The following is an 18,587-nucleotide window of genomic DNA, read 5'->3' as shown; positions in this document are numbered from 1 at the left end:
TCTTATTTCTCCTCCTAATTTCCAACTCTTCATTTTTGCTGCATATTTGAGATTTGTCTTCCACGTGATCTTCTAAGGCACTGATTTACTTCTCTGTACTTGCCATCTCCTTTAACATAGCTACTGAATTTTCCAACTTGGAAAGCAGGACTTTGTCTTCCAGAAAGTCTTCACTGTGCTGTGGTTTAACCTCCCTCGTGCTCTAGTTTCATAATCACTACAGTTAGAGTTTGTTCTCTGTGTCCTCGAGTAGAGCCACCTACTCTTGTGTTCCAGCTGCTCTCCTCTGTCCTGCTGAAGGTCCCCACAGCCGCTCTCCTCTGTCCTGCTGAAGGTCCCCACAGCCGCTCTCCTCTGTCCTGCTGAAGGTCCCCACAGCCGCTCTCCTCTGTCCTGGTGAAGGTCCCCACAGCCGCTCTCCTCTGTCCTGCTGAAGGTCCCCACAGCCGCTCTCCTCTGTCCTGCTGAAGGTCCCCACAGCCGCTCTCCTCTGTCCTGCTGAAGGTCCCCACAGCCACTCTCCTCTGTCCTGCTGAAGGTCCCCACAGCCGCTCTCCTCTGTCCTGCTGAAGGTCCCCATTGGTGTGTTTTATTTTCCTTAGATGCCCCACATTTACCTTCTGGGCCCTGGCAGGCTGTTGAATTCCCTCGAGCAGCAGCGAACTGTGATTGCTGTGAGTCCTCGTGGGAAGCCACCCGCCCTCCACAGGGACTCCAGGATGAAGCCACTCTGCTTCTACGCCTTGGTAGCCTCCGCAGCATTCTCTCAGCTTCGGCGGTGGGGAGGGATTCAGCCCACCCGTAGCACCTCCCGCAGCTTCTCTGGGTCCAGGGAGACCAGCTGTATCCAACTGTTACTTAGAATCTTCCCTGAATTAGCTAATATTCGTCTCAAACTTAACATCCAAAACAGAACCCTTGGGTTTTCCTAGGAAATCTGATTATTCCTCCCACTATTCCCCTCCTTCTCCAGTGCACAAACCTAGGCCTTGCCCTTGAGTCCTTGACTTCCCTCACCATGCACATCCAAAACCCAAGTCTTGGTTATCCCAGGTCTAATTACCACATTTTCCCATTAAGGCATTTGCTATGTATACAGTAATCAGATTTTCTTAATTAGGCTGTACAGTCCTGGATTTTGACTGCCTACTTCTAATGATTTATTTAGGCACTCCTGCACTCAACAAATATGTATTAAGTACCTACTGAAGGCCAGGCCCTGGGTTAGGTGCTTGGGAAACAGTGGTGAACAAAACATGGCCCTCAAGATGCAGGTATGAAAACATGGAACTCAACAGGGAATTCTGCACACAGGGCCAGGGGTAGACAGGATAAGGGCCGAGTACTGTGGGGATGGAAGGGATAGCTGCCCATTCCCTCTGATTCATGTGAAGGATCAAACCCCTACTTTCTTCCCTGAAGTTTCGTTTACTCTTCCTATTCAGCAGGAGTCCCTAGTAGCCTTGCATCTTCCCTGTCCCACTCCCCATGGGCATCCCACTCTCTTCTGATGGATACCTCCTTCCTCTCACCCATCTGTCTGACACCATCCCCCTTTCCCTGGCAGGAGAGGACCGCCCCACTGTGCTCCTGCCTCACACAGCAGCAGGGGGACTGCAGTCAATTACTCTCTCTTCTGCTGCTCCTGCTGCCAATATCCAAAGGTGGCACTGTTTAAGAGAAGATCCTAGGTCAGCAAACCCTAACTCTAGCTATTCTCAGCTCTACCAGCTTCATGACCTTAGGCAACTCTCTGGGCCTTCTTGGGCCTGCATTTCCTCTTTTGTAAAATAAATCAAATTACAGACAAGATTCCTTCTGGAGAAGATTTCACCCAGAATTGACATCCAATGAATTTATACGACTTCTTTACTATGAATTTAATGGAATGTAGGACTCTTATCTTGGTAAAGAGAAATCAAAGGGTGGACATGATGCTGCTTTCACACTTAGATCCTGTCTGGTGCCCAGGAAGCTTGGTCACTCCAAGTGAGCTTTGTGGACCAGAGGCATCTGCATTACCTGAGCACTCTTCAGAAATGCAGCCTCCGGGGCCTCCAGAATCAGAATCTACACTTTATTCAGACTCTAGTCAGAATCAGAAGATTCCTAAGTGCTTTACAGTTTGAGAGGCACTGCTCAAGAGGACACAGCCCAAAGTATCAAAGGGAGGCAGGTTTCAGTTTTGAAAAAGAGAAAGAACTTTTCACCAAAAAGAGCAGACCAAACATGGGATGGGTTGTCTAGAAGGCAGTAAGGTCCTCTGCCATCAGGTTCAAGCAGAAGCAGAATGGCCACTTCTCAAGGACGTCATACAGAACAGAGTATTCTGTAGGAGTGTGGATGCCTTCGCCTGCAGGCTTCCTTCTAACTTGAGGGTATAAGATTTTTAAATTCTGACTCTGCCATTGCCTCAGTTTCCTCCAGGGCGGAAGGGAGCCAGAACTCATGTCCACTGGTCATCTTCGCTGGTTTTGAGATGGCATCACCAAGCATGGATGCCATTGTGGGAGGGCAGAGTACAGCAGAGGAGAGTGACAGGCCCCACAGAGACCACATTATTCCCTTGTCACACAGAGACCATTTCCAAAAAAGGCCTCTGCATCTACTACAAGCCTGGAAACCTCATTCCTTTTGGACTGCAGGAGGGCCCCTTCTCTCTTCCTGGTCAAGGGCCTGGATTCTCAATTTAGAAGCTAATTCTCGTTCACATTAGTCCATCTCACAGATAGAATTAGAAGCCGGGCGATGATTTGGAAAATACAATCAATTTAGTCCAATTGTTCTTGCCTGTCAGCTCCATGCAATAATGAAGAATTTGCTCCTCTGACTCTTGCACTGACAAGGAGCCACTATCCATGGGAGTGAGGTTGGTCTGATAGAACGCGGGAGCTGCAGGGTGGAGAGGCACCCAGGCCAGCACCAGAGGGAGAGGCAGGGAGGACAAGGGCCAGATTCTGCTGCTGGGGGAAAGCATGACCAGAGCAGGATAATATATCTCTACCAAGTCAGACCACAAGACAGGGCCCATGTCAATGCCCCTGAGTGCACCAGACATGTGTCTGTCTCCGATTCCTTATACACGATTGGGAGATGATGGCACCTACTGCTCCTCATCTCATGGTATTATACTCCGTGACAAAAAAGAACATAATTCATTGACTTTTAATAAACATTTACAATAGCCAATGTTCATTAGGCATCAGGCGTGTGGCAGACATTGTGCCAGGCAAAGCAACCGATCTAATGAACAAGACACAGTCTGAACGTCCAAAGAACTGAAGTGAAACTATGCCCTGACCATAAAAAGTAAGAATGACAGTGGTGAGGATGGTGGTGGGGATGACGGTGGTCATGACAGGCAAGAATGACGGCAGTGAGGATGGTGGTGGGGATGACGGCGGTGATGACAGGCAAGTAAGAATGACGGCGGTGAGGATGGTGGTGGGGATGATGACGGCGGTGAGGATGGTGATGGGGATGATGGCGGTGATGACAGGCATCCCTCCACAAAGGCACCACTGCCTGGTGACTGATTTTCATGTGCAGTGAAAGATTGTTCCTCCTATTGCTCATCTTGGCTACGAGCTAAGAGACATTAAAATGCTTTTGTACAAAGAAAACAGTGTGCATATTTTATGAAATACATTCCTCTGCCTGTTTAATTGTGAGATCTTCAAAAGAGGCAGAGAGATTCACCATTCACCACTGGCATGAATGGATGGGGTTTCAGTGTCAGCCTTGGGAGGCCCCCTGATGCTGTCATGTCCTGGCTCTCCAGGCCTGTGGAGGAAGGAGCTGGAGGGCTAGGCCCTAAGATGTGGCCTGGCCACTTTCGTTCCTCCGGGATCCTCAATATGTCCAGTTGTAAAGTTAAAATATCTACTTTCCCACTGCCTAAGGTTTCTCAAGCCTGGTTTATCACAAATCAATCTGCTGAGATTTACAATAATAATGGTGGTTTTACAGGTCATTAGAAGTGGGTTGTCCTGGAGACTCCTAGAAGTCACCCACGCTAGGTTTCCAGAAGCATCTCTAGTGGTCTTCCCAGGTGCTTTCACTGCCAGGACACTCCCATCCTGCCCCTAATCTTTAGTCTAGAATGTGGACATTCCAGTTCCCTGGCAAAACAACACTGCAGCTCTCACGGTGGTTTCACACTGAGGCTCTGCTGGGCCTTCCTACCTAGCAAGTGTGGACATCTCCAGGTGGTCTGTGGCTGGCCACACCAGGCCAGGCCTAGGAGAGGACTGTGTGATTGTCCCAGCTACATCAACAGGCAAATGTCACTTAACAAAGCCTTGCATAGGTTTATCAAACAACTGGTGGCCTGGAGCCGGGGACCTCCTCACTGCACATCAGAACTGACTCATGGAAATCGGCTTTCAGTTCTGCCAGTTGGGCCACCATCACACAGAGACAACTGCACCTGCACCATGATTTGAAGATCAGGAACCAGGACTCCATCATACCTTCTCTACACCAGGAACTTGCCATCAGCCCCATAGAACACTGTCTTTATCCCCCTGCATTGTAACTCTTCCATTGTCCCTTCTCCCTATTAGACTGTAAGCTCATCGAGGGTAAGTAAGAAGTACTGCCCAGTAACCAGCATCTAGCGGCACCCAGTAAATGGTGGTTAAGTGAGCAAACAAAAAATGGAGGAACTGAAAGATGAGAACATATAGAACTATTGATTTTTACAGATATATAATATGACAAGTTAAAAGGATCTTAAATATCACCTAGCAACCAGAAATGGCCCCCCTGCTCTCTCTCTCTCTCTCTCTCTCTCTCTCTGTGTGTGTGTGTGTGTGTGTGTGATTACCCTGCCACCCACTCAAGGCAGACATCACTAATTGGTCATGGTGCCCTGTGCTCCTTACCACAGATGTAGCTTCAGTACATTTCACCCAGCTACAACTAGTTTACTGAAATCTGCATCCAGGATAAAACTGATTTGCCATCCCAGATCCAGCTCAGACCCCTCCTTGGGAACATGAGTCCTCTTAACCTTCTCCAGTCCTTCCCCAAATAGTACCGTTTCCACTCACATGCCTTATCTAGCTGTCACTTTAAAGAAGGTCCTGCCTCTTTCAAAGAAACACAATGACAATGCCTGGAAAAAGGGCTCCGTGTGGATGTCACCTGGCTTCCACAATGCAATGCCTTCCTGCCAAACCCAAGTTCGGCTTCCAGAGTCCTGATACTGCTTACATCCAGATGCGGGAACATATGCCACTCATGAGTGGAGCTGGCCTCGGTGCTGAAACATGGATATGTATATATGAGACTGTAAAACCTACATTATTGAGGATTTAGGGTGTTTGCTTTGCTGAATGAGGGATTAGAGACCAGAAGGCCCAAAATGACCATCCGTTTGCAGAAAACATAGCTGGAGGATTACAACTGTCAGATGTGTGCTCAAACCCAGGGGGCCCTATTAAAGCTCTCCCTAACTCCCTAGACCCTTAATCTATCACTAGGCTATGGGAGGACAGATCACCAGTTCCCTACAGAGCCCCTGAGTGTTTTCAGCCAGGAAGTCATAATCAGATAAAAAGCAGTTTTTCCAGCTCCAGGCATGGGTGCAGCCACAGAGGCTTGGGAGCTAATTGTCTGGGCAGTAGGCCCAGGACTTCGATCTTTGGGATCTCAGTGAAGGACCAACCGTTTCATGTTTTGATGAGAGCAGTACCCAGGGTTTCCAGTGGCCTAGCTCCATCGTGTTTTCTCAATATCTAAGGAGGGAGGAGCTTTGTCCCTAACACTCAACATGCCTTCTATTCACGGGTCCATATTTCCTCTTTCTCACTTCCCAGAAATCCTGCCAGACTCTTTCTTGTCTCATAAAGCCAACAGGGAAATGTTCTTCAGTCCCACCAGCTTCCCACAATCAGCCAGGAATCTGCCAGGAAGTATTTGATGTGAGTTATCTCTTTTCCTATCTGGCATAACACATAGTTCAGACCACATGCAGGTTGGGCAAAGGACATCAATGTCCAGTAATTCCAAGTATCTTTCTTCCCAACTTTGCCACCCTGTTGGCTCCAGGGGAACAGAAAGAAAGTCACCGGCCTGAGTCATCTTGAAATGGAGGAGCGAGATCTTCCAATATGTTGAATTACACTTCTCAAACCTTTCAGTATGCAGCCTTTCTTTCAGAACATGCCTGAACAAAAACCACTGTTCTAAGTCTGAATTCACCAACAAGTGTTATGGTCTTCTCTTCCTCTTCCATCCAAAAAGTCGCTGTACCCCAACCCCTTGGGTGATCACAAAAAGGTTCTGAAGGCTGCTGCCCACAGGAGACCCCTCTGCCTCTCCCAGTTTTTGACATTTGCAGCAGCCCCTGCCCAGGTCTCAGTGTGGCTCCTCAACTGCTCAGCCTTCTGCCCAGCTCTTCTCCCCTGCAGAAGAATCCATGGTAGGCACATGGGGAAGGGCAGACAGTAGAAGCGAAACACTGAAACCTCAGGCTGGAGAAAACCATGGGACCATAAGCAGGAGCTGGCCCTTCATTTCTGTCTTTCCCACACCTATCAAAATTCCTGGCCATAGGAGCTGCTCAGAATCTGGATGAATGAATGAATGGAATCAGCACATCCATGTGGCAGGACCCCTAGCACCTTTTTTCTTTCTTCCAAATCCCAAAAGGAAAGGGTAAGGAGTCCTTTCTGCAGATGCTCTACTAATACATACCCAAAGGTCTAGGATGTCTGCCCATCACCCAAGCCACGGAGGGGAGTTTGGGCAGGAAATTAGACGACTCCATCCGTCATATTTATTGAACAGCCACTCTCTGGAAGACACTAGTGCAGGAGGTCACTCACGCACATGAATCCTCAAACTCCAAGCAGAGAGTGTCCTTTCCGCTCCCCATGGCTCTCTCCTCGCTCTCCACTCTCCAGCCTCACTTGCTGCACGTGTTCCTCAAGCACACCAAGCCTCCCGCAAACCCCTCAGGTCGCCTATCGCTGTCCTCCTTGCTGGGCCAATATTCCCCCGGGTTTTGGCTCAAACATGGCCTCTTCAAAGAGCCTCTCCCTGATCCTACCCTCCCAGGACTCTCTCCAGCTCTTGACCCTATTTCTTCCCTTCCTGTATCTCCTTCACCTCTGTTTGTTCTGTGCATTTGTCCATCTATGGACCACTAGCATATAATCCCTGAGTTGTGCTCTGACGATGAGCCTGAGTCCTGGAACTAGGCTGCCTGCCTCAAATGCTGGCTATGTCACTTACTAGGCATGTGACCTTAATTAAATTACCTAAATACTACGCCCCAGATTCCTGACCTATAAATGGAAACTATAATCGAAACTTGTCACAAACAGTACCTTGTAAATAACACCTTACATATGAAATTAGCTAACGGGCGTGAAGACTTGGAACCTAACCTGCTGCATACATATAAATGGCCTAATTGAAGTTAACACTCCTGATTGCTGTTGTTTACTGCTATGTCTCTGGTGCCCAGCACAGTGCCTGGCATATGACTGGAGCTCAGTAAATATTAGCTGAACACAGGAAAGCATGCACAGATGGGTAAGAGCCTCCAGATGTGTCCGGATAAAGTGCTGTGGGACTGAGGGGAAGAGCAGTTCACTGCCAGAGGTGCCTGAGGGTCGGGAGGGCTATAGGAGACAGCACAAGCCACGGAGCTCAGGTTGGGAAAGGCTTCAGTGAGACTTTGGAGGTGTGGGCTCTGCAGAGTAGTTAGGGGATAGTGGGGAGGTCAAGAGGCAATCTGGGTTATTTTCACTTCTGCAAGAGTACAAAGAACGGTCCCAGGTTAGCCTCAGAGATGCTCCCCTAAGTCTGAGGGCTCTGCTCCTATCACCTCTCATCCCTCCCTCAGCCACAGAGGAAAGAAGGCAAAAGAAAATGACATGACTGAAGTGTTCTAAAGCCATGTAACTGCGCCCTTTCCCTGGAGGCAGAGACTGGAGAGAAGCAGGAGCCAGCCTTTTTGCACCAGCTCAGGAAAGATGCCGGCCTGGCTTCTGAGAACAGGGGAGGGCAGAGGGAAACCTGTTGACCACATGACCATTTTCAATTTTTTATGGACAAACAAGGGTGTTCAAGATCCAAAGCTCAGACTAGAAACCTAATGAAAGGGAAGAGTTAAAAGGTCTCCTCCTCTTTCTCTATCTGGGCCATGAACTCCACCACCCAAAACAGCACATCCACACACATCCGTCCAGGAGCCACTGTGGGAACAGTTCAGACACGCCTGATAGCATGGCTGGGTCCCTGGGGAGCTCACCCTGCCTGCCGAGGCAGAGGGCAGCTCTTCCTCCTCTCACTCCCCCTGCTCTCTGGCGGCATCTGGGTGTGCCCACGCATGTGCATGTGCTGTCACCCTTGCCAGGGCAATGACGGGAGAGGACGGGCACCTTGTGGGGTGGGATTCCTCACTGAAGAATCCCACTGGGACCTTTCCACTCACACCAGCAAAATCACTGCTATAGATTCCTGGTGAAGGCAAGGAGAGATTGGATGGCCCCCAACAATCAGACTGGCTGAGACGGGTGGGGTGAGGGCCTGGGCCCCACAGGCCAGGGCGGCAAGCAGCGCAGCTGCGTTGCCTGTCTTGGGTGGTAGCTAAGAAGGACGGCTCGGCTGAAAAGGCAGTATCATTAGGAGTCTGGAGCAGACCACAGCTCCTGCTGAAAGAGAGGTCAGGGCAGACAGAACCCACGAGGGGAACAATTAACTGATAAGAGTAAACTAATTGTTATTCATATTAAATTAGGGCACAGGTGATTTGGAGAAAACCTACAGACCATCCCAGATGTTTTGCAGGTTTTGCATTGCAGATGACGGTTTTACAGGACTCTTCTGGGATTCAGATTATGGGAAGTGGGCCAGGATCAGAGCGGGGGCAGGGCTCCCGTCCTGCTTAACTACACAATAAACACATAACGGTTTGTCCCAGAGGACAAACCCGGGCTTTGCATACTAAACGTGCTGGTGCTAGGCTTTGGGGGCCTCTGAGAAGAGGGGCTCACTACTGGCAGGGAAGGCAGGGGGAGGGGAAGATCAATCATTCAGGGAGACCTTAGAGGTGCTCCAGATGTTTGGAGCAAGGGGCAAGCTGTGAGGATGCACCAAGTCCAGACATGGGAGGGAAGGATTTCCACAGTCCTGCAGAGGCCAAGCAGGAAGACAGGGGTGGGAGTGTGGCTGACCCGGGGGATGGTGTGTGTACACGTGTGTCTGTGTGGGTGCAGGTGCTTCAGGTACATCCGTGTGCAAGCGTTTACATGTGCACATGATGTATTTCAGAGTGTGTGTGTGTGTTCATGTGGGTGAATCTGCATGTGTAGCTGCCTCTATGAGCATGTTTTGTGCCCGCGTAGATGTCAGTACATTTGTGTGTGTCCATACACTTGGGATGTTGCCAAAACTTCCCACCAAAACGAATGGCAGGCTGTTGTCTCTTCACTGAGCCTTATCATGCTAATTTTAATCTCCTATTATTGTTTTAAATTGGCTCTAAAAATTAATACTAAAAATTCTGTAAACAGAGCCTGGAACTAAGATGCAAGACAGGTCCCTTGAAAGCGGCTTTATTATCACAATTGTTCCTGCCAGAATGCTGAGGTAAAGCCGAGAACCCCTGCAGACAGCATCTCCGAGCCACAGCCCAGCAGGACAAGTCGGACCACAGCCCACTTAGTCCAACCCTCTGTTTCATTACTGAAACCAGCCCTGAGGGGAAGTCTTTTGCTAGTGCCTTCAGAATCGGCCTGAAACCCAGGCCTCCTCGTCGCCATGTCCCTGAGCTCTCTTGAGATCACCCCTCGTGGGTGTGTTTCCCTGTTGGTAAAATGAGGGTGTGGAACGAGACAGTCTTCACGGTCATTTCTGTCCTCCCATTTGGTGATTGTGTGACTGCGGCTGGCTGGCTTAGCAGAGGAGGGAGGCAATGTGCCCTCCTGGACGGCCTGGCCCCTCCTTGGTGCTCTCTGGTACCCCCGCCCATCCTGCTTCTGCACCTGCCCTTCCCCTCCCTTCAGCTGGTGTGGAGTCTAAGGAGAAGCAGAGTATGGAGACTAGGAAAATACCAGAGAACACCGACTTAGGAAAGGCCTCTTAGCAGAGTCTAAAAGAGAGGGTTGTAGTAGGGGCAGAAGAAGGCGGAGCAGGGCTGGCTGGGATTCCACTCATTAAGAGAAGGGGGAAATGCTCCTGTACTGCAGCAGGAGGTACTCAGGTTAGATTCAGAGGAAGTTTCTTGCCAGCAAAGGGGGCTGTTAAGCACAACAATGAAAGAGCGCACGACAAGGAGGAGCAGTTATCCCTAGAGACAGTCATTAAGGACACTTTCACATGTCTGTGGCATGATACGGACGGTGAGGTGCCTTCCTCCCCTCAAAATCTTGACCAAAGTGGCTGATTCTGGAGTCTCTGCCCCCTCCCCACCTGCACATCCTCAGTGGGGAGAGCAGGGCCCGGCTTGGTCCTAACAGGGCAGAAAAGCTGATGGAAAAGAGGCCCGTGGTCCTCAGCCCCAGCCCATAGTACGGGGGCACAGCTCTGGTTAAGCAGTGCCTAGCAGTGGGGCTGGAACTGGTTTCCCGGGAAGGAGGGAGACCCTAGAGAAAGTACCGACAGTCCCTGGTCCCGCCGCGAACCCCGCCATGGGAGGTGGCCTTCTCCTGGGGCTGTGAAGAGGACACAGCGGGTGTGGCCTGAATACAGGTGTCCAAGAGCACCGGGAGATGCCAACCTCTAAAACGAGTGCAAGGATGGCTTCAAAGTCTCCGACAAGCTGAAGGAGTATCTGGAATATATAGCTCCACAGAGGGCTTCGGGCCACCCTACCGGTGCACCCACATACGTCCAAGTGCGCGCCCACTCACTGGCCTCCGTCCCCCGCCGACCAACACACCGCGGCAGAGGCCCGGGAAATTCCTGGAGATCCCGCTGCCCCCGGCCTCCCCGCGCCCGTCCGCCCACGCAGGCCTCCCGGCCCTCTCTCTGGAACGCCGGGTGCACCGGCCCGGAAGGGGAGGTTGGGGTGAGGCTGACGCGCGGCCGCTCGAGGTGCCCTTCCACGGGGCAGCAGAGCCCACAGGTGGGGCCGCCCCACGGCCGCCTCCTGAGGACCCCCGCGACCACCCCACACCTGCACCCCGTATCCCGGCACGGCACCGTCCGCCCCCACCAGCCACCTCCCATCCGGGGTGCCTGAAGCCAAGGAAGGAGCCGCATCCCCCACCGGCTTCCCAGCTCGGCCTCTCGGTCCCAGAGCGCCGTCCCCCCCACCCTCCTGCAGCAGCCCGGCCGGAAACAATCACCCTTTGAGAGAAGCTGCCAAGCTGGGCGCCAGGAGCAGCCAGGATGGAGGCGGGGTGGAATGGGGGTGCAGGCGGGGGCCGAGCTTTAACTCTCGAGAGCCGAGATCTGGGGGTGCGCTCGGCCCCTGCCCGCCACCCCTGCTCCGGCGCCTGAAGCAGGAGCCGCCTCCGCGGGGGACGGTGCCGGGGGAGGGTGGGGGGCGGTGGGGAGGTGATACCAATCCCTGGGGGGGGGGGTCCCCTCGCCGGCCTCCCTCCTCGCGCCCCCGCCTAGGCTGGCGAGGTTGGTACCGACCATTAGCAGCTCGGGTCCCGCCGGCGCTGGCGCGGGCTCGGGGCGGGGGCGGGGCGGGGGCGGAGAGCGGGTGGGGGCGGGGCGGGAGGCGCTGGCAGAGCCGCGGCGGCACCGGCACATCCGCCGCCACCTCGGGGACTCTGCGCCGGCCCGGTCGGCTCGGCTCCGGCCGCGCGCCCCCCTCGCCCCTCTCGCCCCCCGCGCCTGCTCCCCGCGGCGCCCTCCCCGCTCCCCCTTCCCGCTCCCCGCCCCCCGCCCCCTGCCTCCCTGCCCGCGCCCTCCCTCCCGCGCGCTCCCAGCCTTCGGCCGCCGCCTCGCTGAGCCCAGAACGAGCCGGGCCGGGGCGGCGGGGCCGGGCGGGGCTGCGGGCGGGCGGGCGGGCGGGCGCGCGGACCCCGCGGCTATGAAGTGGCCCCCGGGGGCCCGGAGCCCGACAGTCCCCGGGGAGGGAGCCGCACGCGGCCCAGGGCAGCAGTCTAGGGGCGCCGGGGCCGGGGCGTAGGGGCCGTTGCCCGCGATGGACCGCACCAGAGACGCTCCGGACTCGTCGCCGCAGGTCAGTGCTCCCCGCGCCCCCGCGGGCGCCCCGCCGCGCACAGAGCCCCTTTCTGCGTCCCCATCGGTGCCCACGCCATGTCCTCCCGGGCGCGCGCTGGGGTGTGTGTGTGCGCTGCGCGCGCTGGGGGCAGCTGGAAAGGGGGCCGAGAACCGAGCTCGGGCTGGGAGGCGCTGCTGCTGAGGGGCTGCGAAACAAAACCCGGCACAGCCTGCCCTCGTCGACCGGGATTAGGGGAAGAGCTGGTTCTCAGCAGCTTCTAACAATTGGCCTGGGCTCTCAGTCGTCAGTTCCTGGCCCCCTCAGCAGGTGGTTTCTGGTGGCCGGATGAGGAGTCAGGGGTCAGTCGTCCCCCACCTCCCCACCCCTGCTGCCCAACAGCCCTCTCTGGATCTCTCTCTGGCTCCTGGGCACTGCCAAGTTAACTCTCTTGAGGGGGCCCGAGTTCTGCGGGGCACGCTGAGGGACCCAGGGGTAGCAAGGGTGGCAAAGGGCCCTTGGGACCTTCGGTGTAGCAAGGAGGAAGGAGGCGCGACCAGTTCACCACCCTCCCTTCTGCACTGGGCTCAGGTCTGAGGTCCCAATCCCTCCAAAGTCAGAGCACACAACTTCCAGAAAAAGGAGGCTGAGAGTTGAGGCAGGAAATAGAGAAGGAAGCCACCAGGTCCGACAGTGCCAGGGTAAGGAGGTGACAGCCCCATACCAAGCAGCTAAGGTCAAGAACCACCCCCACATGCACACACATGGGAGCCTTGGCCAACTTCCCTGTCCCCTTCCTCCCCCAGCCAGGCCTAGCTGCATGGATTCTTGTAGAAGCTGGAGCTGAAGGACTCTGGACATACAGGAAGGGGACCTTTACTGACAGTTGCTAGCCCAGTGCATGGGCACCTGCGTAGGTGGGGTGCCCAATGGGGCCTAGAGCTTGGGCTGTGTAGCATGCACTGTTGAAAATGTTGGGGTACGGACGTCGTAGGGCCTAGCACTGTGCAATGCCTGGATGTGTTTGTGTGGAAATGGGAGGCACATCACTCCCTAAGTTACTAGGGCTGTGGGGCATGTGGCTGCACAGGACTGTTGTTCTAGGGTTTTCTAAGATTTGTCTTCTGTGCTTATGTCGCCCTACCTCTGCTGGTAGCCACTGCAGAGACTGAGACATTTCCTCCCAGAGTCTGCTCAGTTGGTGACCATTAATGGCCTTACTGGACCAAACATCAAGCCTTCCCTTTCTTCCCATGGGGTGAAGACTGTTTCCCAGGGTCTTCAGACAGACTTCTCACTCTGCCCAGTGCATGCCCAGCACTGCCGAAGGTTCCAGAGCTTAGAGACATTTTCCCTCTTCCCCTTTTCATGGAAGCAGAAATACTTGCTAAGGTTAATGGGACTGGGAGAGTTAATGCATCTGTGCCCCATTCAGCACTGGAGCCAGGAGCTCGCTGTTCCTGTTTCTGTGCCTGACTCCAGGATGCTTGGGGATCACTCCAGGTCCAGGTGAGCTGGAAGCTTGCAGGCGCTGTGTTGAATATGTGTGTGTAGGTTTCTGGTTGGGCAGGTACTCACTGTTCCACCAGAAGCAGGGGGCAGGTAAATCACTGAGGAGATAAGCTCCAGCAACAGGATTGGAGCCCGTGGCGGAGACCAAGGAGCTTCACAGGAGGATGCCCTGGGGCAAGCCCAGTTCCTCAGCTTCGGCTTCTCGGGAGACCTGAAGGTTCTCTTAGTGGTTTCTCGGGGATAAGGGGACCAAGTCAGATATACTTTTCCTAGTTGTGGAGCACAGGGTGATGAGGCCAGCCGGGAGCTGGGAGTGTGAGATGGGGAAGAGGATGCACCAACCGAAAGGCTGAGTGGACAGGAGCATGGTGCTCCATTGTGTCTGGAAGAGAGGGATGAGTGTTCCTCTCTGATGAGAATGGAGAGGAGGAGAGGAACGGGCTCAGGAGGAGGAGGAATCCGAGAGAGAGCCTGACTCAGGCAGAGAAAGAGGCAGTGAGACAAGAGACAAAGGCACGGAGGCGCACTGGCGGACAGCAGAGGGAGGCACACAGGCAGAAGTCAGGGCGGGCCGAGTGGTGAGTTGGGGCAGGCTGGGGGCCTCCCCCTGTTCCCCTACATCGACCTCAGCAATTGTCCACCCCTGCAGGAGGCCCCTCACTAGAGCAGTTGGACATTCTACTGAGGAAGTTGCTCTCCTGTGGCTCTCATGAATGTGAGGGTCTTTTAGACAGAAGCCCAAAGGCAGAGGGAGGCCAGGCTATGAGGTCAAGCACATCAAGAGCTTGCAGGGACTTTCAGGGACACCCTTCACCCCTCAGCATCTCACAGTGCTAAGGGCTCCTCTCCATCTTCTGGCCCTGCCCCAGCCCTCCTGGTCCTGGAATGCAGGGCAGTGGGGAAGGATGTGGGGTCTGGGGAAACCTGGCACTCAGGAGAAGAAGAGAAGTCATGCACCCCCTCCCCAGGTCCCCAGGCAAAAAGACCTTTGGGGACCCTACTGAAGACTAGCCAGGGGACATGGAAGAAGTGCAGTGGGGACAGGCCCTTGGCCAGGCTGTCTGAGGTCCAGTCTCAGCTCCATCTGTGGCTAGCCGAGTAGACTTTGAAAAAAACAGAGCTCTCTAAGCCCTGGCTTCCTGGCAGTCTATAAATTGGGAAACTGTCATCTCACCAGTTTTTAGAAGAAATACTAGATGAATTTTAATTTAATCTATTTATTTTATACACCCTCACCCCCTTCCTTCCAGGATGAGGATGGCTCTAGAATTTGGAGTAGCAGTGTCAGGCCAGCCCTGGAGCCAATCCCACTGGAATCGGTGCAGGCTGTCCCACCTCCCTCCTCACCCCACTGGAGTCGGTGCAGGCTGTCCCACCTCCCTCCTCACCCCACTGGAGTCGGTGCAGGCTGTCCCACCTCCCTCCTCACCCCACTGGAGTCGGTGCAGGCTGTCCCACCTCCCTCCTCACCCAACTGGAATCGGTGCAGGCTGTCCCACCTCCCTCCTCACCCCACTGGAATCGGTGCAGGCTGTCCCACCTCCCTCCTCACCCCACTGGAATCGGTGCAGGCTGTCCCACCTCCCTCCTCACCCCACTGGAATCGGTGCAGGCTGTCCCACCTCCCTCCTCACCCCACTGGAATCGGTGCAGGCTGTCGCACCTCCCTCCTCACCCCACTGGAATCGGTGCAGGCTGTCCCACCTCCCTCCTCACCCCACTGGAATCGGTGCAGGCTGTCCCACCTCCCTCCTCACCCCACTGGAATCGGTGCAGGCTGTCCCACCTCCCTCCTCACCCCACTGGAATCGGTGCAGGCTGTCCCACCTCCCTCCTCACCCCACTGGAATCGGTGCAGGCTGTCCCACCTCCCTCCTCACCCCACTGGAATCGGTGCAGGCTGTCCCACCTCCCTCCTCACCCCACTGGAGTCGGTGCAGGCTGTCCCACCTCCCTCCTCACCCCACTGGAATCAGTGCAGGCTGTCCCACCTCCCTCCTCACCCGCCTGAGTCCTCACACCTCCAGGCACTGGGCTGGACCCACCCTTCCTTATCCCAACCCAAAGAACCCAGAGCCTGCCTTGGCTCAGAGTTCGTCCTTGCCAAACACAAAATAATACTTTCGTGTCTAATTATTGTTAAATGTAATCCTTCCAATTTATCAGCAAATGGTTGTCTAAAAAAAATAAATCTTGACACAAAAATTTCAGATCTGTGAGCCCTTCTTATCCATGCTGAAAGGTGACAGGGTGGTCAGAGAGCCCCCAAAATTCAGTTCTCTTGCACCAACACTGACCAAGCACTTACGGTGTTGGAGGCTCTGCACCAGGTGCTGGGAACATGAAACATCAAATAATCCAAAAGTCCAAATCTAGTGTTTTCTGTTTAGCTTTGGAAGGGTTATGTGGGTTGCTTTTTTTTTTTTTTTTTTTTGCAGCTACAGCAAATTTACTTTTCTAATGAGGTTTAGCTCCAGCCAATATTAAAATGAGCCTGCGCTCCCTGTGCACACACCAGCTGACAGCAGGGCAGGAGGCAGCCTCCGCGCCAAGTGCCTGGCAGGGATTAAGGCTTTGCCTCTGATAAGCGCAAAAGTGGAGAGTATGAGTCTGGATCAAGAGTTGACTGGATTTGAGGACTAACCTTGCCCAGGGGGCTGTGGATTCCACGGCTCTGTCTTCTGAGCCATGGCAGGAGCTCTCTGTTCTCATACGTGGGAAATGTGAGCCAGCTCTCTGCTCACAGGAAGAAGACCTAGAGGGACGGGGAAGTGGAGACATGACGGCACGGCGTGGGGAGTGCCAGTGGCACTGTAGTTGGAGGCCTGGCTCTGCCCGTCCTCTCTGGTTGGCTATGTGGGCCGGGGTCCTCTCCTTCCCTTCTGCCCGTCTTGCTTCCTCTGTCTGTGGCAGGTGAGCAGTCTGGCCTCTCAGGCCATGAGTCTCTCTTTGAACTCTGGGCTACTCATTTGTGCATTGTTCAGAAACTGTTAGAGCCCCACACTGGGCATGGGGGGGCTGCATCCGTCCCCACCCTGAGCAGCTCCTCAGTCACACCAGCCACATTTCAAGTGGGCAACAGCCACATGTGGCTAGAGGCTGCCATCTTGGGCGGCACAGATACAGAACGTTCCTGGCAGCACGGAAAGTTCTAGTGGGCAGAGTGTTGTGGACCGGAGCCTGCACAGGTGTTTTGGGCACGGAAAGTTCTAGTGGGCAGAGTGTTGTGGACCGGAGCCTGCACAGGTGTTTTGGGCACGGAAAGTTCTAGTGGGCAGAGTGTTGTGGACCTGAGCCTGCACAGGTGTTTTGGGCACGGAAAGTTCTAGTGGGCAGAGTGTTGTGGACCTGAGCCTGCACAGGTGTTTTGGCAGGGTGGCTAAGTGCCAGGTCCTACTGGCTGGATTCAGGTCCTAGTTCTGCCACTTAGTAGCTGTGTGGCCTCAGGACGTTGCTTAACCTCTCTGTGCCTCAGACTTCTCGCTTTTAAAATGAGGGTAATAATAGGATGTTTCTGAGGAGGAAATGAGTCATTACAGTTAATCATGCTAATCACTCAGAGCATGCAACAGCAAGAGCTTTTTTATTTTTTATTTGAAAATAGAAAGCCGTTTTTATTATTCATTTATTTAACAATTCACTTAAAGGCTTATTGAAAAGCCCACTCTGCCAGGCCGCCCCCCACCCACCCAATCAACACAAGTCCTGGCTACCTCTGTGACCCTTCCTGAGCCTCCACCTCCTCCCCTAGGATGGGATTATTCCTGACTGAGTGCTCACTGAAGCCCAGGGAGCTAGAATGAGATGAGGAAAGCAACCTCGCTTTGTGCAGACGCAGCCAGATAGAGGGGCTGATGCTTTTTGGAGGTGAGTGCCACTGAAATTCTGTTTTGTCACTAAAAAGCATCTGCTAAGCCCCCACACTTTCAGAATAAGAGCAGCAAAGGAGGCATGGTTAGCTGCCACCAGCCAGCACCATGCCGAGCAGGGATGGAGAAGGGATGTGAGAGGCCCCTGCCTGGGCTCACCCCTCCCTGGTCTGGAGGGCGAGAGCCCAGAGGCTGCTGTGGGCTTAGTGGAGGGAGCAGAGCCTGCAGGTCTCAGAGGCCAACTGTGCTGCCACGAGCCCCCCGGGTGCTGGTCCCAGCTGCATCTGCAACTCACTGTGCCACAGACACTGGTGGGGCCTCAGTTTCCTCGTCTAAGACAGGAGGGACAGGGCTGCATGAGCGTTTCCTCACCTGGAAAAATCACTTCCACAGAGCGACCCAAGCCGGAGGCCAGAGGGAGGGACCCTGCCCACCAAGCCACCAGGGGTGGAAGGTGAGGGCTGGCCTGAGGGGCAGGAGCTGGCCATTGGTAGCCAGGCTGGTGCCGGACACCCCAGGCTACCTGGCTGCCAGCCTTCTCCCAGAAGTTGGATTGTGCAACCCTGGGCTACTCCCTTCTTTTCACAGATGAGGGGACAGACACCCAGAGCAGCCCTGCTCCTGTCTAGGGGCCACAGAGCAATTTCACACAAGGCAGAGGCTGCATGCCCCAGTGCCCTCCCGGGCAGATTGTTGGTACTACTGGCAGGCAGATGTGTGGGGCTGGGGGCTGCCACCCCCGGGGTCGGGGCACAACGCTGAGACTCCCAGGGCCCCTCACCTCCTCTCTTCTCCCTCAGATGGCTGGACCCAGGAAAACCAACCTCAACTATCCCTGACAGAGCCCTGGGGAAGGTCAGCTCCTTCAGGCCACAGGCAGCAAATTAAAAATACAGACAAACTAATGAAACCCGTGAATTGCTAGCCTGCCAGAGTGTGTCTACGCACCCTGACCACGGGACCTCACCAGGTGGGTGACCATCCGTGGACCCTCCGTGGCTTCAGACCTGGGTTTGGGGCTGCCCGGTGCCTACCTAGCCCGGACCTGAAGCCCTCTGGGTCCCCGTAGC

At 54.4% G+C, this 18,587-nt stretch overlaps 1 protein-coding gene across 4 annotated transcripts in view; it reads left to right on the top strand.

Annotated features, from left to right (window-relative positions):
- Positions 1-12,001: 12,001 nt before the first annotated feature.
- Positions 12,002-18,587, top strand: part of B3GAT1 (beta-1,3-glucuronyltransferase 1) — a 69,420-nt gene continuing 62,834 nt past the window's right edge. Inside the window, exons 1-2 of one of the 4 annotated variants that reach the window (XM_055095130.2) lie at positions 12,002-12,157; positions 17,400-17,515. In XM_055095130.2, coding sequence (XP_054951105.1) covers positions 17,503-17,515 — 13 coding nt within the window. In that variant the 5' untranslated portion in view covers positions 12,002-12,157; positions 17,400-17,502. The other 3 variants (XR_008620306.2, XM_008973241.4, XM_003819836.5) reach the window with 3 other exon arrangements.

Source organism: Pan paniscus, chromosome 9, assembly GCF_029289425.2.
Source record: "Pan paniscus chromosome 9, NHGRI_mPanPan1-v2.0_pri, whole genome shotgun sequence".
Lineage (NCBI taxonomy): Eukaryota > Metazoa > Chordata > Mammalia > Primates > Hominidae > Pan > Pan paniscus.
Note: the sequence above shows the minus strand (reverse complement) of the source record. Positions and strands in the feature narration are given on the sequence as shown.